Source organism: Delphinus delphis, chromosome 5 (assembly GCF_949987515.2).
Source record: "Delphinus delphis chromosome 5, mDelDel1.2, whole genome shotgun sequence".
NCBI classification, from domain to species: domain Eukaryota; kingdom Metazoa; phylum Chordata; class Mammalia; order Artiodactyla; family Delphinidae; genus Delphinus; species Delphinus delphis.
In genome coordinates this window covers 50,256,915-50,275,718 of record NC_082687.1, presented here as the reverse complement: position 1 = coordinate 50,275,718, position 18,804 = coordinate 50,256,915, and the positions used below count along the sequence as shown (strand labels likewise).

The 18,804-nt window shown below is 37.8% G+C and overlaps 1 protein-coding gene across 1 annotated transcript in view; it reads right to left on the bottom strand.

Moving 5' to 3' along the window:
- Window positions 1-4,479: 4,479 nt before the first annotated feature.
- Window positions 4,480-18,804, bottom strand: part of GC (GC vitamin D binding protein) — a 40,317-nt gene continuing 25,992 nt past the window's right edge. Inside the window, exons 7-13 of the mRNA XM_060012410.1 lie at window positions 18,428-18,557; window positions 17,208-17,410; window positions 16,100-16,229; window positions 15,576-15,673; window positions 13,935-14,067; window positions 8,814-8,865; window positions 4,480-4,663 (exon numbers count right to left, since the gene is read on the bottom strand). Of these exons, the coding sequence (XP_059868393.1) occupies window positions 8,833-8,865; window positions 13,935-14,067; window positions 15,576-15,673; window positions 16,100-16,229; window positions 17,208-17,410; window positions 18,428-18,557 (727 nt within the window). The 3' untranslated portion in view covers window positions 4,480-4,663; window positions 8,814-8,832. The remainder of the gene's footprint in view (window positions 4,664-8,813; window positions 8,866-13,934; window positions 14,068-15,575; window positions 15,674-16,099; window positions 16,230-17,207; window positions 17,411-18,427; window positions 18,558-18,804) is intronic.

Below are 18,804 nucleotides of genomic sequence, written 5' to 3'. Positions count from 1 at the left end.
GCAAAGTCTGGCTGCCCTGAGGCTGCTGTATGGAGACCACCTGAATAGACCACTAGAGAGAGATGCCCAAGGAATCCCATTATTCCAGACCCCAGCTGTTTGATTCCTTCCAGCTCATGCCACTTATGTGAATAAAAGATCTTTCAAGACGGTCCCAGCCCCAGCCATTGCCTGACTGTAACTATATGAGAAACTTTGAGTCCAGTCAATCCCCAGATTTGTAACCATATTTAATGATTTAATTATTGTTCTAAGCTGCTCTTTCAGGGTGACACGTTACAAACAATAGATAAGTGGCACAATTACAGAGCAGTATGTGCCCTACCTGATTTAAGGAAAGTGCTTAGTAAGTGTTCGTTATTGTTAGATCAGTGATTGCTGTTAGCTTGTTATCAGTGTGCTTATCTCCCTGAACCCATTTTATCTGTAAATTAGATGTGTTAGGACCTGGATTATCTGCTTCATGTAATGGTGATGAAGAGTAGATGAGATAATAAATGTAGGAAAGTCCTTTGAAAAGTAATACAGTATGTAAAAAGTGAAGTATTTTACTATTTTTAACATCTTTTAACCTAATCTTAGAAGGAGTTTAATATTGAGAAGATATACTTTATCACTACTGCTATCTTTTAAGAGATAAAACGGGTCTTTTTCTTCTCAAAATTTTAAACATTCTAAGGAGCTAAATGAAAAACTTTGATGGATCATTTAGTGTGCGTGCACAAAGTTGCCAAATTGACACAGTTAAAATCTCTGAGAATAAAAGTTGAAAATTCTGTATGTTGTTAGCTTGCCTCCAAGCTTTTCATGTTGTTCTAAATAGAGCTGTAGCACAAAGTAAGCTTGTTTAAGGTGATTACATACTATCAATTTTATTAATATCTGATTTTAGAATAGATTTCTCCACAGCCATCTGCATTTATACCTGTCATCCACAAGGTGGCAGTAAAGATTCTGATTTGAAATGGCCATGCCCTCCTGAGGCTATTCATGGCGCAACATACAAGGGACAGAACAACGCAACTAAAAATAAATAAATAATTTTTTAAAAAAAGATCTGTGCTTCTGATAATTGAAGAGTGAGGACACAGACACACGGTTCATTGTTAGAAACTTTCTTGCTGGGGTAGAAGCAATATAGGAACCTCCAACCCCTGATCTATGGATGAGTAAGTAGGCCCTATCATTAAATGTAAACCAGAATTTGCCAAAAAAGCTTAAGTTATGAAACTAAGAGTCTTGTGGCGGTGGATGTGGTGGAAAGAACAATTAGGTACTTTCTTGGACAAATGGGAAAAAGAGTACTTTAGATCCTGGAAGAAATGGACAAGGATGAAATAGCTTCTGGGAAAGGCCATCTTTTGACTTGATTATCTATGACTGGGCTTTCTATAATGAGAGACAAAAATTTCATTCTATACTTGACAGAAGTTTCAAAATGCAACAGCAGATTGAGATAAGGCAGTGTTAGAAAATTTCCCTTCTCCGGTACAATCAGTCATTTAGCCAATTGGTGCTTAACGGGTTGATCTCAGAAGCTTTCCTTTTTCTAAGTGGGGTGAGGTACCACGCTTCTGGAGCAGTGATTTGCAGTCTTGGCTAGCAGCTTCCATCAAGACTGATTAAATCTGAATCTCAGAGAGGGGGGTCCTGGGCACCGCTCTGTTTTGTTTCCCTTCAGATGATCCCTTCTTCAGATGATTCTAATATGCAGCTAGGCTTGAGAATCACTGGTGTATGGATGGGTGGGGATGAGACTTCTGTGGTGGGGAGAGGTACACAAAAGGGAGACCAGAGGCCTAAAAAGACAACCTTCTGAGCCTTCTTGTTTGTTTTTAGCTATTTATCACTAAATGGAAATAAACAGTTAAGTTGATTAAATTCTCACTTCATTAGAGCATATTACATACTGACATAATAGAACAGCTTTTCCCTTATGTTTTAAAATTTAAATCTCCACGAAAAGAAGCTTTGTTTTGCAAGAGTTTCCAGTTAGGTACTAATACACTAATCCTGTGTAGACCATTTAAGGAGATGGTTCCCAGGTGATGGTTTAAGAATCATCTGTGGGATGACTCAGGCATCCAGAAAAACACAGGATGTTAATACTGCAACTTGAAAGACTTTAAACCTTGCAAAGGGCACAAAAATAACAGAAGGCTTGTGTGATGGTTAAATTTCAGGTGTCAACTTGGCTAGGCTATGGTGCCTTTTTGTGTAGTTATACATTAGTCTAGATGTTTCTGTAGGTATTTTGTAGATGTGATTAACTCTCCCACCAGCTGATTTCAAGTAAAAAAGATTACCCTTGATGATGTGCGTGGGCATCAGCCAATCAGGCAAAGGCCTTAAAAGCAAAGACTGAGGCTTCCCAGAGGAGAATTCTATGTCGAGGCTGTAACTTGCGTGAGTCTCCAGGCTGTTGGCCTGCCTTACGGACTTCGGACTTCCCAGCTCCACAATTCTGTAAGTCAGTTTTAATAATAAATCAATCTATCTCCTATTATTTTCTTGGAGGAACTCTGACTGATGGAGTTTGTGGATTACATTCTTAGAAACAAAGTATTGTTTTCTTTGTTTCTCTCATGAGGACCAGTGTTTTTCGAGGAAGGTGATATGTAAGGTATAAAAAATTGAGGACAACTTATATAATAGACATTAACCGGTAAAGTCAGCTATGGTTGACAGTAGTAGGTGGAAATTCAGAAGCGTCTCTTTAATGTTGGGAAGCACTTAGGAAATAAGCATAAATTCTGGCAATATCTTCTCAAAAAATCTCTGTTTCCTACGAAACGGAAGAAATGCAGGCATAATTACGGGTATAAAGTCTAAACTTAAGATTCTTGTACTAAAATGATGGAATATTTGGGTCAGTGATTCTCAATATTAAATGGTGAAAGGTGTTCAGTTTGCTGGAAAATATATCCAGGGGAACCATGACTACACTACTTCAACCAATCATGTAATATTTATTGAATACTTAGTGATAAAAAAAAAAACACCCAGTTCTGCCTAGTCAGGTGTAAAAATACTTGACCAAAATGGACCAGTTTGTAAGCAGTTCATGAATAATTTGTAAATGTGACCTTTCAGATAAGAGCAGAGCAGAAGTTATCAAAAGTAATTTCACAGAGCCATAATTCTGGGCCATACTGAAAGGAAATGAGATCACTGGTTAAATGTAGACAGTAATAAATTGTATACCGTAAGTTGTAACTCTTCAAGGGACATACACTACATTGTGATTCCAAAACTAATTTGATCAGTGAGCACATTCTTCCAGTATGCCTATGAGTCTTGACTGGTGTGCTAGAAATGAAAACTAAGTCTTTGTTTTTTACTAACTCTGCTACCTTGGGCCCTTCACCCACCTTTATGGAGTCTCGTTCCCCATATCTTTTATCAGTGCTGTTTACTTCTCAGAGTTGGTTTTGAAGCTTCAGCAAGTTAATTTTAGAAATAAAAAATAGATTTTAAAAGGTCTAGAATGCTGCCTACAAGTGAAATGGGTAGGTTGTTGCTTTTTTACTTCATGGAATCACCTGAAGAACTTCCCTGCTTGAGGTTAATTTTCCCTCTTGGAATCTTTGTGGGAGGGTAGAACTGCACATTCTGCTGCAGAAGCTGCAAGGAGCAGGCGTTGGCTTTCCCAGTTCTTGGCCGCTGAAGTCTTGAGCACCTGATCTTGGTTTAGTTAATGAAATGCAACCTGCTGGGGCTTAGAATCTTGGGAGGGGACCAGGGATGATTTTGGTTAATATGACTCCAGTTATATGTGCTGTAAAACGTGCTTCGTCTCTACCATAAAACTCTACATCTACCACGAGATGAATTTCAATTCCTTGAAGCAGTTAACTATAAATATAGAAGGCTTTCCTTGGCTTGTATTGGTTTCAGAGGAGCATTGATTCTGAAAACATAATCTTTCTTGCAAAGCAAAATCTGTTGAGTTAGAACACCTTCAGTTTCCACGGGCAAATCAAGCACATAGAAATAGTACCTTATAGTGTATATACGGTAAATCGAATTCAGCTGAAATCATTGTATTTAGAACTCTGACCCAATAAATTGCTCTGAGGACTCGTCTTTAGCAACAATAAACTTGTTGCCAGGCAGATACTACCTAATTAATGGCGTACAACTTGCAGCTGGGAGCAAGAAGGTATCCTCAGGGAGGCTGCTTTTTCTTTAATTAAAAACAAAATTTGTCTTTAAGAAGTGAGCTCTTCTGGGCTATTTATGGTAGAAGGCTGTTAACTTTTTCTTAATGGTACGTATTAAGCCTGAGAAGCGATCAAGGCATGGAGCTCAGTGTGCTGGGAAGTGTAAAGTGGATGCTTAGGCTGTGAATCTTTTAGGACACAGCAAACCTAGAAAAAAGCGGGGCCTTGTGAGGCTGAGGCTGCCTCCTGTAGTGTCTTGGTGAAGGTCACAGGAATAGTGCTGGAGATCAACATGGTAGCATCATGCTCAGTAGCATTTATGGTTTGCATTGTAGTTCCATTTATTTTCTTAACAGGTCATCATACTTAACATTAACAATAGTACGAGGCTATTGCAGCTGATAACAAGCAGGGAGTATCCTATTTGTCTCCCCAGGAGCTCTGGTTTTGCTTAGGTTAGGCCGTCAGATGTCATTCCCAGAGTGGTTCCAGCTCTAGGTCTGTGGGAATAATGGAAATAAATGTTAGAAAACCAGAGCTAATGGGCGACAACCATCCTACAGTTCAACAGATGCATATAAGGTCAGGTTATTACGCATAAAGATAAACCTGTCTAGCGTGACCCGTGTATCCACTACAGCCCACCTGATGGGTCCAGAGTCAATGTAAGAAATTCCCAAGGCCTGAATATAAAGCCATCACTGTTATGCTAAGGTACATCGTACAGTTTTTTTTTCTTTGAACTAATGGTGTATGTAAGTTTCTGATGTATGAGTATGAATAATCACTGCCAGAGCGAAAAAAAACAACCAATGCACATGAGGCCCCTCAGTCATGGGACTGAGATAATAGTTGTTGTTATTTTAGTACCTCACTGAGTGTGAGGTTTTAATCAAATCACCTTCTACTTTGTAATGAAGCAAATGTGTCTCCCCCTTGTTTATCTTCTTTTCCAAGACACTACAGCAGGGTTGTATCATAATTCTGTTTGCACAGTGCGAGAAATTCCATCCTTCATTGACCTCAATGAGTTTATGCCTTGGAGTGAGGATGAGAAAGGAGACGCCTCCATGCTTCCCTCATATGTTTCTCTTGTGGTGTCAGCACCTAGTTGTGCTGAGTGTGATTCTAGTAGTATTTTCCCTCTGACTCGATTCTGCAGCATGAGCTAACTCCTTTATCTGTTGGCAACCCCAGGAACACTAATTGTTTCCAAAGCTGAAGGCAAAAGATAACTGGCTTTGTGGGATTTATCAAAAGACAGTAATTCCTTCTCCAATGGGGCATGCAAATGTGGTCACAATCAACTTGGGGGTTAGAAGAAATTGATCAAGGGGCCCAATAACTGTCAAGATGACAAGTCGTTTTATAAAAAGACTTTAGTTAAGAATGAAATAGCATCAAGCTGTTGAGTGGAAGACATGAATTGTGGGTGTACCTAAGGATGGGAACACCTTGAGACAAAGGCTTCAGCTTCTATAAGCTGTTCACATCTCGAGTGGGGTAGGCTTTCAGTGAAAAATACGTAGCCAGCCAAAGTTAGTTTAATGGATTTAGGAACTGCTTCACGCTAAATAATGTGCCACTTCTGTCATCAAGAGCATAATTGTTAGAGTAAGAAAAACCATAGAAGAACTTGGCTATATTCTACAGCAATTTAAGATCTGAAGAAAAGGCTGGTCTGTGGGGAGATGGGGGAGGGAAGACACGTGCTCACTACTTAGTTTGGAATCAAAGTCAAGTGCTGGATTCAGAGCAGCTCACAACTGCTGATAATTAAATGGATCCAGGATTGTCCTACAGAGCTACAGAATTCACCTGGAACCCAAGAGTCATAATCTGCTGGCTGTGTTCTAGAAACCTAATAGAACTTTTAGGTTATGGCATCATTATTTCTAGACATCAAGTGCCCCAGTCCCACAACCTTGTGAACAAGGTATAATTTGCTCTTTCAAAGCCACATAACTGCTCCAAATATAACAACCCTTTATAATTGCAGGTTGTGGTTATAATAAACAGGCAGTGGGTAAAATAGAGTTTGAAACCTATGGAAGGAATATGTGAGTGATTTTTAGGGCTTCCTTCTAGCTGATCAAAATGTGTTTGGGTGATGCAGAAATTGAAGGACTAATTCTTCAATTAGTCAATTGAAGAATTGACTAATTTAATTCTGCATCAAACAATTGGGTGATGCAGAAATTGAAGGACTAATTAAAGGCCGTAGAAAAATATTGACTAATGTGAGAGAAATGATAAAATATTTATAGAAGATAATGACTAGAACCAGAAGAATCAGTATATTAGAACCCTTCATTAATCTGTCACTGAAAAAAACAGTTTACCTGTTGATTTAGCTAGCATTAAATATTTCAGAAAGTTGTTAGGTTAAAAAAAAACTCTATCAAATTAGTGTTACGTCTCCTTAAAATACTCTCTTTTTCAATTTGTGCTCCCGGGGACTGAAAGAATATGAATATACATGAGACACCAAAAAACGCACTGAGTTCCTAGAGAATAACATAATCCGGTGAAGACAAATTCAAAGGCGAAGTTATATGGCTTTCCAAACAACCCGAATTCTTATTAAGGCTAGGGATACCTCAAAGGGTGGGAGGTGAGGTAACTTGTGTATTGGGATTTTAACTCTATATAGATTATATGTGGATTGAGATGAAGGGAGACTGAATTAATTTAAATGAGGGAAAACGATTAGTTTAGCAGCAACAGAGACCAGATACTATTTTTAACTCTAGAATAGTTATACTCAAGTGACTTCACTTTTAACTTTTTAATTGAGGTGTAAGTGACATATTAGTTCCAGGTGTGGCCTTTTTCTCCAGAAATCGTTCAGTGAACTTACTTTCCCTTTAAGACACAATATTCATGTGCAAAAGCACAAGAATATATAGGCAGGGAAACTTGTTTTAGTTTAGATTCATATTGCAGACAAAGAATGTTGCCTGCCGTCAGACACTGCAGCTGTCCTGACAGTGTGCCCTGAGGGGAATTCAGGATGGAGAAAAACAGAAAACTTTCCGTGCTCTGGATTCTGGCCCTATGCATATCTAAAGCAATAATTTCAATGACCCCAGATTCTTGCCCCTTCCCGTATAATTGAAAAGAACTAAAATCATTAACTTGAGATGTCTGTTCTTTGTGATTAGCAATAATCTTTGATGTTCAACTTCATGTTTGTTTTTTCAGCAAAAAAAACACCTATATATCCTGGCTCCTCCTTTACCTCCTCAGAGCTATCGGAGAGGCTGTCTCCTGGGCTGTAGTCTTCAGTAAGGTCCCCAAATAAAACATAACTCACAACTTTCAGGTTGTATGTTTTTCTTTAGTCAACAGTTGTATCAGTAGTAGAAGCGGCAGCAGTACCAACTTCGCTAGTATTACTGCTATTTTCTAGGAATTTTATATGCATAATCATTTCACTTAATCATTACAACAATGCTGAGAAGTCGATATTACAATTTTCTTCTTACAGAAAAGGGAACTGAGCTCTAGGCAGTATAATTTAAGTTTATAAAGATAGACGGAGAGGGGTTTCTAATCCAGATTGGGTGATTCCAAAAATGAGTTTCCTTGATCATCTCCATTGCAGTTCCTCTCAGAATGTTAATTTCCTTTTGCTGTTTCTAATGATTCATATTGTTGATAGTTGGAAGCTTGAATTTCATTAGTCAAAGTCTTTTGCTTTCATATCATTTTAGGAAAAGATACCAGTAAATCGGCAAAGTTAAAATTTTACATCATTGAAAAGCCTGTTTAAGATCTGAGATAAGCCAAAACCACTTTTTTAAATCATTTTTTTAAATTTCAGAAGCAATATATTTTTTTGTTGTTGTTGCCGTACGCGGGCCTCTCACTGTTGTGGCCTCTCCCGTTGCGGAGCACAGGCTCTGGACGCGCAGGCTCAGCGGCCGTGGCTCACGGGCCCAGCCGCTCCGCGGCATGTGGGATCTTCCCGGACCGGGGCACGAACCCATGTCCCCTGCATCGGCAGGCGGTCTCTCAACCACTGCGCCACCAGGGAAGCCCAGAAGCAATATCTTTAAAATGAATACAATTAAATCTAGAGAGAAAATATTTTTGTAGAAATGTGCACAGTTGAGATCACCTTCAGTTTAAAGTATGGAGTTCTATCGAAATTATTTTATACTTTTAATATCTTTATCAGGCATTTCTTAATGGGTGAAAATGTAATATCTGAAAGAAGGAAGTGGTACTGTTTCAACAGTGTTGCTTTAATTTGAGGAATGCCGCTTTCCTTCTGAGAATCCTGCCATGTTATCTTTAAGACTTGATGGTCTCTGTCTTTGAACTCAGTTTTTTCTATTGAATGCATTAAAATACCTGAAATGATCTCTATACTGTCATTATCTTAGATGTGAGGTTAAGATGGATATAGTACCAGGCTGAGGATCTGAATTCTAGTCCTAAATTTGTCAGAAGTTGGTCGTATATACTTGCGTAAGCTCCTTGACTTTTCCATATGCTTAATATTCTCATCTCATAAAATAGTCTCACAAAATGACTTTAAATAATTGTTAGAATAATTTGGACAAATAGTCTCCTTCCCATTATGATTTTAAAGATACATTGTACAAAGCTGGGTTCTTTGCTGCCTTTAAAAACTGTACTTACCTAAGACAGTACACATGCATCAGGACTGTAGGGTATTCATTACAGCATCAATCTGAAATGAAAATTATTTAAATCATGGAGTGTTTCGTTTGTAGACTAGTAGGTCATTTCAAAAGGTATAACAAATTTTTTTGAACCTTGTTTAGAGGAAAGGATTCTTGTCAAAATGCAGTTTTATATTGAACTTTTAATTGACCATCCTTCACATCCTTATTTAGTTTTACTGTGTCCCTGCTCTTGAAGAGTTTACAGTATTCCAGGAAAAAAGACGAGGAAAAAATGACAATAGTTAATAGGCGCTAATTATTGGGTGTGCACTGAATGTTAAAGCATAACAGCTTGGGGGCCAGGGAAGCATTCCCAGAGGAGGTGGTGTCTAAACTGAACCCAGAATCTTGATGAAAGATTGAGCCACGTTATAGGGTGCGAATAGGGCAATCTAGGATGAGTCATGAGGTGCAAAACCTTGAGGTAAGAGCAACTTTAATGTACTTGAAAAATTGCAAGTAGTTCAGGAGAACCAACACAAGAGGAGCAAGAAGTAATGATCAGTTTGGAGAGGAAACCAAGGGTCCAAATTCTTTGATTAAAAAAGAAAATTGGACTTCAATTTAGAAGCAACAGAGAGCAATTAGAATGTATTCACCATTTTGTGCTTTGCAAAGGTTATTTTGACCTCAGTATAGAGATGGAATTGGGTGTGAGGCACTGGAGGAAGACTGGAGATGGGAGACCAAGGGTGTAATCCCGGCAAAGAATGCCTAAGAGTACTGATAATGTAGAAGAAGGTATCTACTGAGAGATATTGAAGAGTTAGAATTGATAGGATTTGGAATTTAGTTGAATGTATATAGAAGTCAAGGATTCCATTTTAGACAATGTGAATGACGATAATATTTATACATTTAGGAAATAAGAGGGGGTATTAGGGGAAAGACTTTGGGCATGTTGAGTTTGAATTTCTTGTGGGACAAGAGAGCCCCCATGGACAGTTGGATAAAAATGTTGGTGCTAAGGGGAGAGATTCTGGCTAGAGGTAGAGATTTGAAGATTGAAGGCGTGTCCATGGATGAGAACACTCAGGGAAAATGTCATGTCATGAAAAGTGAAGAAGATCAAGGAAAAACTCTGGAAAACATGGAAACTTAAGGGATAGGTAGAGAGGAAGACAATACTAAAGAGAGTAAGAAGGGAAGAGTCAGAAGGAAAAAGGTAGAATATGATAATGCAGATGACAATTGTTTCAAGAAGAAAAATAATTGTGGGTATCAAGTGTTTTGCAGAGAAGGCTGGTAAGATAAGGACTGAAAAATGTTCATTAGATTTAGCAAGAATATTTCAGTGTGACTTTGCCATTAGTGGTATGGTAGCATCAGAAGCCATACTGCAAAGGGTAGAGGAATTAATAAGAGGTGTAAGGAATGAGAGTATATACTGTTCTTTCAAGAATCTTGGCTGTAAGGGAAGGAGAAAAGTAGCTAGGGAGTAGTGTCTAAAGTATCTTAGTTTTTTAAGATCAGGAGATAAGTAACTTTAAATTAGAATCATTAAAAAGGTATTGTTGAAACAAAAGAGTGTAACTAATGAAAGAAGATTCCAAGGAAGTGGGATGAATGGAATTTAGAGTGATACTACTGACCTGGTATCATTTTTTGCTATTTTAACAATAATTTTGGATTTTCAGTCAGTAATTAATAGTCTTCCGGTATCGGTAATTTGCCTTTGTCATTATTAGCTAAATTCGGGCTGAATTCTGACAATGACATGGAGTGACAGGTAACAGACTCATTAAATAAACTTACGATTTTCCTTATATAATCTCTGTATATCTCACTCAACCCATGTGTAAAGGGGAATTATAATGTTACCTAACATTTAGAATTGTTTTAGATCGTTCTACAAATACATGTAAAGCTATTAATATCCTGCTTAAGAAATAGAAATTGTTTAATAATTGCTAGCTATGACACTGAGGATTATAAAATCTACTTATACTGAGAGATGTAACAATTTTTCCTGAAGTATGGGAGAGAAGAAAAGGGGAGAGAAGGAGGTGAAGGGGATGAGAGAGGAAGAGTCAGTCTCCTCTTTGCCCAGCTTCTCTTGGCTATTTGCATTTGACTGTCTTCGAAATTTTAAGGATCAACTCCAGCACATAACAGTGGCTTTCTGAAAACTTTGGGAAATCTGTTGGGATATCTTAGGGATAGCATAGTAATGAGTTTTCAGAAGAATGAACAGGGATGCCTTGCCTGAATGATGGAGAGAAATAAAAATCAAGTCTAATTTTGTAGCGGTAAGTTTTTCTACAGTCAGTGGGCCTCTACGGAATATAAAAATGGACCGGTCCTGAGTGCCATGGTAGAGCCGAAAGAAGATTACACTGATGGTTCTATTTCCTGATCATTTCAAGATCAGGGTGAGGGTAGGTAGGGGTAGATGACCACGTAATGAAACACTGATCTAGTATGGTTCAGAGGCCCCTTCTGCCACTCTTCTAGCAACTGTGCCAAGTATATTTAGAATGGCAGACAGAAATGGATCCCTGGATATAAATGACTTGGAGTAAATGTAGTAGATGGGCACTACTTAAAAGGAAAAGAAACTGTCAAGCATTTGGATGAGGAGATTAAATGATAAACTTAATGAGAAGTTATAATCCAAATTATAGGGTAAATGGGACAAATATTTACACAAAGCATTGAGAATTAAAGTGAATGCTGTTCTAGCAGATTGAAGTCAGAAAGCAGAGGTGAGCACACCTGCCTCACAATGAGATTAACGTAGAAAGACAATCAAAAAGGCTAACGAACACCAGAGGGTCTAACGTCCGAGGGCTCTAAATAATCAAATGTTCATGAGTATCTCAACTCCATTCCTCTCACTGTTCTTTAGCTATTACGGAAAGTCTGGCTACTCAGCAGCAGCAGTGCTATAAATTTACTGGTTATAAAGCAAGAAAAGAGAACACTACCAAACTGCCTTCTCATCATGGTTGTTGAAAATAAAGTTTTAAAACGGCAATGTGTTATAATGAAAAATACAGTGAAAAGCAGATTAAAGAAATGAAAAGCAAGAGGCTTGAAGGAAGCATGTGCTTCGTGCATAAAGCTCAGTTTGTCTCGCATGAGGTCAAAAATGTGTAGCTGGATGAACAGATGATGGGACTAGAGATGGGTTACAAAAGCGGTATTTGACAGAATATAAGAAAAGGATTTAGGCTTTTTTTTTCCTTGATGACTGCATGAGACCGTCAGAGCAAATTCTGCTGATAGAAAACACCTTTTAGGTAAGGTGACTTTTTTTTTCCCCCCTTCTGGAAAAGGCAGCCTAAGCAGCTATTTATATTACCCAAAGCCAGTTGGTAGTCCAGGAAGGAACTGTTCTATTTAGTTGCCTTATGCTAAATGTTTTAATGCCGATAATGACCAAAATATCCTAATACGCCAAGTCTTTCAGTTTTTGTTTACAATCTTACTTGTTTTGAATTTTAATGACAGGTGAACATGATATATTTCTCCGCAGAATTTAAAGAACAGGATTTTATTCTATTGTACCCTTTTCGTCTGGAATTCTGACTTTACAAATTATTACAAACAAGGTTGGCAAATAGGTTTGGGATTGGAGTGTATACATGGAAATTGGAGGAGAAATCAGAATCTTCAAGGGTATAGAGAAGAAAGACAAACAATATGATGTAGCTCGATTTGTTAATTTAAGGCTTTGTTTGGCAGTATATGGTGAAAAACAAAACTTCACTAAAACGTTAAGAGAATTGGTACGTATAACCCCAAACTTAACAAAAACAAAGGCACAAACAGCTTTTCACAGTCTTGACTTTCCAAAAACCACTTCAAATATAAAAGAGCCTCTACTGAGAAGAGAGAAAGACATTTTCTAGTTGGTAGAGAAAGCCAGACTAGACTCAGTAGAAATTATGAGGAGAATATCATGGTTTAGTTTATAGAAAAATGTTCTCATAAATGAAGCCACTGGGCAGTGAAAATAGTCTACCTCTAAGAGAAAATAAATTGACTGTATTTAAATGGAAGCTGAATGACCTGTGGAAGGGATTAACTGAGTAAAAAAGTACACTAAATGAGCTTCAAGGTTTTCTTCTGACACACAAACTTTTGTGATTTTTATTAAGTTTTAGGATATTATCAAATGTGCTCTGATAGAATAGTAATAGAAATAGAATAGAAAAATAATAGAATAATAAAATGAAACCAGCCTTTGTTGCTTTCATGGTTTAGATGAACAAAAATTCATGTAAGTTCTTGAAAAAATTCTTTAACTTATAGAAAGGGACTTCTGATTGGCATTAAATCACTGGTCTAAGTAGTATTAACTTTTTTTTTTTAATTTGTTTTCTTTTCTTTTTTTCTTTTTTATTTATTTTTTTGCGGTACGCGGGCCTCTCGCTGTTGTGGCCTCTCCCGTTGCGGAGCACAGGCTCCGGACGCGCATGCCCAGCGGCCATGGCTCATGGGCCCAGCCTCTCCGCGGCATGTGGGATCTTCCCGGACTGGGGCACGAACCTGTGTCCCCTGCATCGGCAGGCGGACTCTCAACCACTGCGCCACCAGGGAAGCCCCGTAGTATTAACTTTTACACTATAGTTAAATTACTTTTATGTAAAAGCAAAAATGATGGGTCCAAAATGGATCATAAATGTTTCCTTCCCAATAGACAACAAAACCAACAATAGTTAAATCCGGCCAAAAGGGATACAACTTAATATCATGAACTTTAGAAAGAGATGAGCAAAGGAAGATACTATTTTGGTATGGCATAGAGTTGTTCTTAACCCTGCCTCTATACTGCAGAAATAGAATGGGTGAGACATCAGAATTCTTGGAATTGTCACTAATACCTCCAAATTAGCTGTAAAGTGAAATGGAGTGCTCTCTTTATCTTTTTTGACTATTCTAATATAGCGTTCTGAAATGACTGCTGGAGAATAATGGGTCAAATGGAGGATGTAAACAAACTGATTACTGCATCTGAAAAGGCCAACAAAACATTTCTCCATCAGGCAATCAATAACAAATGAGTAAATCTTACTATATAAGTTCTTAATACTGTGCAGTGATTAAGTAGAGGGTTAAATTTTCTTACCTCTGAATTGCAGTAGAGAGGAGGTGAGTTTATAGAACAACACTTGGACGCAAAGTCTGAGCGCTTGTCAACCAGCTCTTCGAGTTCTGTCTCTGTGGCATCAGGCAGTTTTCCTCTTAGCCTCTCTGCCAGTCTGAAAGGCCAATTTTATGTAAAGTTTTACTAGATGTGTTTTATAAACATGTCTAGTGCAAAATGATAGCCACTTCAGATCTTTAGCAACAAAAAAGGAAAATATAGTTGCCCTTCTTAAGAAAACTTAATATCTGTGGAACGATTTTTAGTGCCTCAATTTGAGATTAGAAAGTGAAACCTGTCTATTTAGATCATGAAAGTAAACATACAAACTGTTGCTGAATTTGAATTCCCGCCTTTCCCCTTTCATTCGCTCAGTTGCATCAATCAGCATGGATGACTTCCTCCTCTATTCTCCCTGACCTTTCATCTTCTCTCAAGTTCTAGATTTCAAACTCCTCAAAGAATACTTCCCTTACAGGACTTTGTCACCTTCATGTATTCTCCCTCATTTTATGTAATTTTCCCTTCAGTTTGCCTACTTCTCAACTAGCTATACTAGAAAACACAAAAAAGGTTAGAAACTTTGGCTCTTGTTTTTAGCTCTACTATTAACTAACTCTCTATCTCCCTTTCAAGACGGTGCTAGGATCTGAATTCTCTTGATTCTCTCCCAGTTTGATTGGTCTATGATCTTGGTAACTCTGTACCCTCATAATGGTTTATGACTCAGCCTGGTTTACGACTTTCTCCAAGAAATACTTGCCAGCCCACTCAGTACTAGGATTGGGAAGTAGTAGAGACCCAAGTTTATCTGGATTTGGGATTAGTAAAATGGATACAGGGAAAGGACAACAGGGTGAGGGTGACTAGCCTGCTTATAAAAGCGTTATTGAAAAGAGTTGGTTCCAGCTGGGAGGGAAAGCAAGTCAGACCAGAAGGAACTCTGGTAGGATAGGGAGAAAAAGGGCATGTATGGGATTGTAAATACCTAGACTCAATCGTTTCCATCTTCTCTACTTTCAAAACTCAAAATGTCAATTTGACTGCATTAACATTTTTAATGTATTGAGATTATATAAATTATCACTCAGTTGCCCCGTGTCATCCTGGAGTTCAAAACTGTTGGCAGAGAACTTAATCTTGCATTATCTGTAACATTCTATAACGCCTCCATGATCTATTAATTATGTAATTTCCTGATAACTGGGAAATAACCATTTTGAACTTAAGGATTTCACAGCTTTTTTTTCTTTTAGAGCTTTGTTAAGGTAGACTTCATGGGGGTCACTGAAGAAGGTGTCATCCTTTTGGGATTCTTTATAAAGGTCTTTTTGTGGGGTTGTATTTGTGCCTGCTGGATCTGTGTTGTTCAAAATGATTTGAAATGAATCTAAGAAATTAATCAAGTTGAGAATGATATGATCTTCTCAACAGAGATTTTCCAGGAAGCCAGTAAAACTTTTTATTATTATGGCCTATTATTTTAGTGTTAACACTTATTTATAAAGAAATGCCTTCCTTTTGGGCTTAGCACATCTAAAGTCTTCAACTCTTCTTCAAATAGCAGTACTGGGCTACTATTATTGATAAATTTGGAGGAATCAGCCAGAACAAGTCCCTTACTTTTTCTTGTACTCAGTAAATGTGTTTTCTGAATAATCGGCACACAGTTCTTGTCCCTTTTCAATGAAAGAAGATAGTTCTCTCGTCAATTGAGGACCCTGTAAGAAAACAGTTATTTGTCTTGAAACACTGTCCAGGGAGATGTTAAATCAGAACTCCATGCAATGTATCAAGATGAGTGTTTATTATCTATATCAGATATTGGCTAACATTTTCTACGTAAGACCAGATTGTAAATATTTTAAGCTTTGTAAGTCCTATACAGTCTCTGCTGTACCTACTCAACTACCACCATGGCAAAACAGCCATAAACAATAAGTAGAGCTATATGCCAATGAAACTTTATGAACACTGATGTTGGAGTCTTATATAATTTTCATGTATAATATTATTATTTTTAGGGCATTTAAAAATGTAAGACCATTCTGAGATCACAGACACCAGGCCAGATTTGCCCTATGAGCTGCAGTTTGCCAACCCTTGATCTATAGCAAAGTTGATAAAGAAAATATAGCACATTGTACCTTAGCATTGAAACAGGCAGTAGAGTCTTCAGAGTGGCAGCATTCATCAAGGCTTTTCAGGGTTGGCTCAAGTATTTTACTGAGGAATACTTCTGGAATATGAGTCTTCCTACTTAGATCGAACGCACACCTGGCATGAAAGAGAAAGGAGATAACGCTCTTTAACAATGGGTAGATTTGTGGAGGCATGTCATGTTTTGAAATTTGACATCTATTAAGGCAGAATACCTGCCTTCTTAATTAAAAATAAGATTTAATTAAAATTGACTCCAAATCAACAGGTTTGAAGTTAAAATCAATATTCTCATTTGAATGCAAATTATTAACAGTTGCTTTGAAGCTATTGTAACTAGTTAATTTAACTCAAGTAAAATGCTGTTAATTTAACTCAAGTAAAATGCTGTATGTACTGCATATAAATTTGTTTATATATTTATATATAAACAGATCTACTTCACATGCCTGTGGAACTGTCCTTCATGCAACTATAATACAATGAACCCTATATAAAGCATCAAGTGAGTAACTTAGGTAGCTTTTCTGTGAAAGCAGTTTGTGTAAATTCTTACATTGTCTCATCCCATTGTTTATGCATTTATAAAAACAATGAGGGGCTTCCCTGGTGGCGCAGTGGTTGAGAGTCCGCCTGCCTATGCAGGGGACACGGGTTCGTGCCCCGGTCTGGGAAGATCCCACATACCGCGGAGCGGCTGGGCCCGTGAGCCATGGCCGCTGAGCCTGCGCGTCCGGAGCCTGTGCTCCGCAACGGGAGAGGCCACAGCAGTGAGAGGCCCGCGTACCGCAAAAAAAAAAAACAATGAGTACTTAGACAAATGTAAATTAGTTTCAATCCAAATTCAGTCTAAATCCTGCTCTCTAATACTGGTAATTGATTTTAGGGCCTGTTGACTTAATTAAGAAATATTTTTACACCTCAAGTATACACGTACTCGTAGTTCATGCAACTCAGTATACGCAACCAATGGTTTATTTTAGTTCTTAGCTGGAGGAAAACAGATACAGGCTTACTATTTCTTCCCATTTTAATTTCTTTGTCACTTAATGCTAGTGAATATCAATACTGTCAAATTAGATCAACCCTACTTACTGATCCAGGACTTTGGTGTTTCCTTTATCACACACATCTTTGTTTGTGGGCAACTTGACATCTGGTAGGTCGGGGTTTGGGGCAGCTGGCATGAAGTAAGTGCACACAAAAATGTCCATGGGTGTTCTTTCTTGACAACAGTCCTTAAACTTAGAATTCTTTGTGGATAAGTTGTCACAGATTTTTACTGTGTACTCAAGCAGCTACAAAAGCAATTGTGAGTTTGTGCATTGTTAGTTTCCTAGTTAGTCTAATTAAAAATAAGGAAGGCTTACAGAAGTCAGTGTGAATGCTCTTTCAAGGTACATTGGTAGGACATTTGCGGAGGGCAATTTGTCAATGTGTACTAAGAGCCTTAAAGTATACAATCTGATTTCCACGAATTTACTCTCAGAAAATAATTATGGATGAAGGGAAGATTTAGGTATAAGGCTATTAAGGGCAGCATTGCTTAACATATTAAACTGAAACAACCTAAATCCAATAAAAGGGGACTGGTTAAATAAAAAGATGGCGTATCTAGGTAGATTAATGCAGCATATGCAATACATACATAGAGTCCCACTTAGCCATTATAAGTCAGGTTATAGAAAAACATCTATGGACATAGACAGGTATCCTTAATGAAAAAAGGCCAGGTAACAAAGTATCTATCTCTAAAGAGGTCCACAGACACGTAGTGACTTTTATTTAAGTAACAGTTCAAGTTTGTATCTACTTGAAAGGATTATATAAATGAAAGGTGAGAAATTTGGATGACTATCAAATTTTAATAGACATAACAAAAACATTAGACACTTTAATGGTTGTAGTGTTGTCTAATAGAACAGATGATGAATGATGAAATAATTTCTATCTGTACTGTGCAATACTGAGCATTTGAAAAGTGGCTAGTGTTACCAAAGTTGAAGTTTAAACTTGTTTAATTTAAACTTAACTATATACGACTAGTAGATCTGCATTGGACTCTGTAGGTAGAGTAAGGTCTTGGGAATCAGAATCTTGTCCTTGTGTGTGGACTTTGCCACGTGCTAGTTGTATGACTTCAAATTATTAATCCTTGCTAATCTTCTGTTTCCTCATCTGTAAAACTGAGTTAACAATATATTTAAATTTCATAGGATACATATGAGGATTCATTGAGATGATGCATATAAAAAGCAGCTTAGGAGAAAGTCTGCCACTCAGTATGTGGCTCATGATGATGGTGATTTTCTTACCTCCTTAGCCATGCAGTCCTCAGAGGCAGACTCACAGCACTTGGAGAGGATTGTGGTAACACCTTCAGCCAGTGGCAAAACATCCTCCAGATTTGCAGTAGGCACTTTTTGGGCAAATTTTATGAGATGGCTAAACAGTTAAAAATGAATTAGTAGTTTACCCATATTCCCAGTTTTTTTCGGTTTCATTATGAACACAGAGTCGGGAGGAGTAATAGCATAATTTTAATTCCTCAGTGGCTGCATAGAGCACAACTGCTATGTGATGGATCCTTTGTGCAGAAGTCACTATTCAGAATTCAGTCATCCCCAATGAATCTTTTCATATTTTCAGTACTGATATAGAGCTTCTCTTCTGGCCAGATCTACGTAGTTGA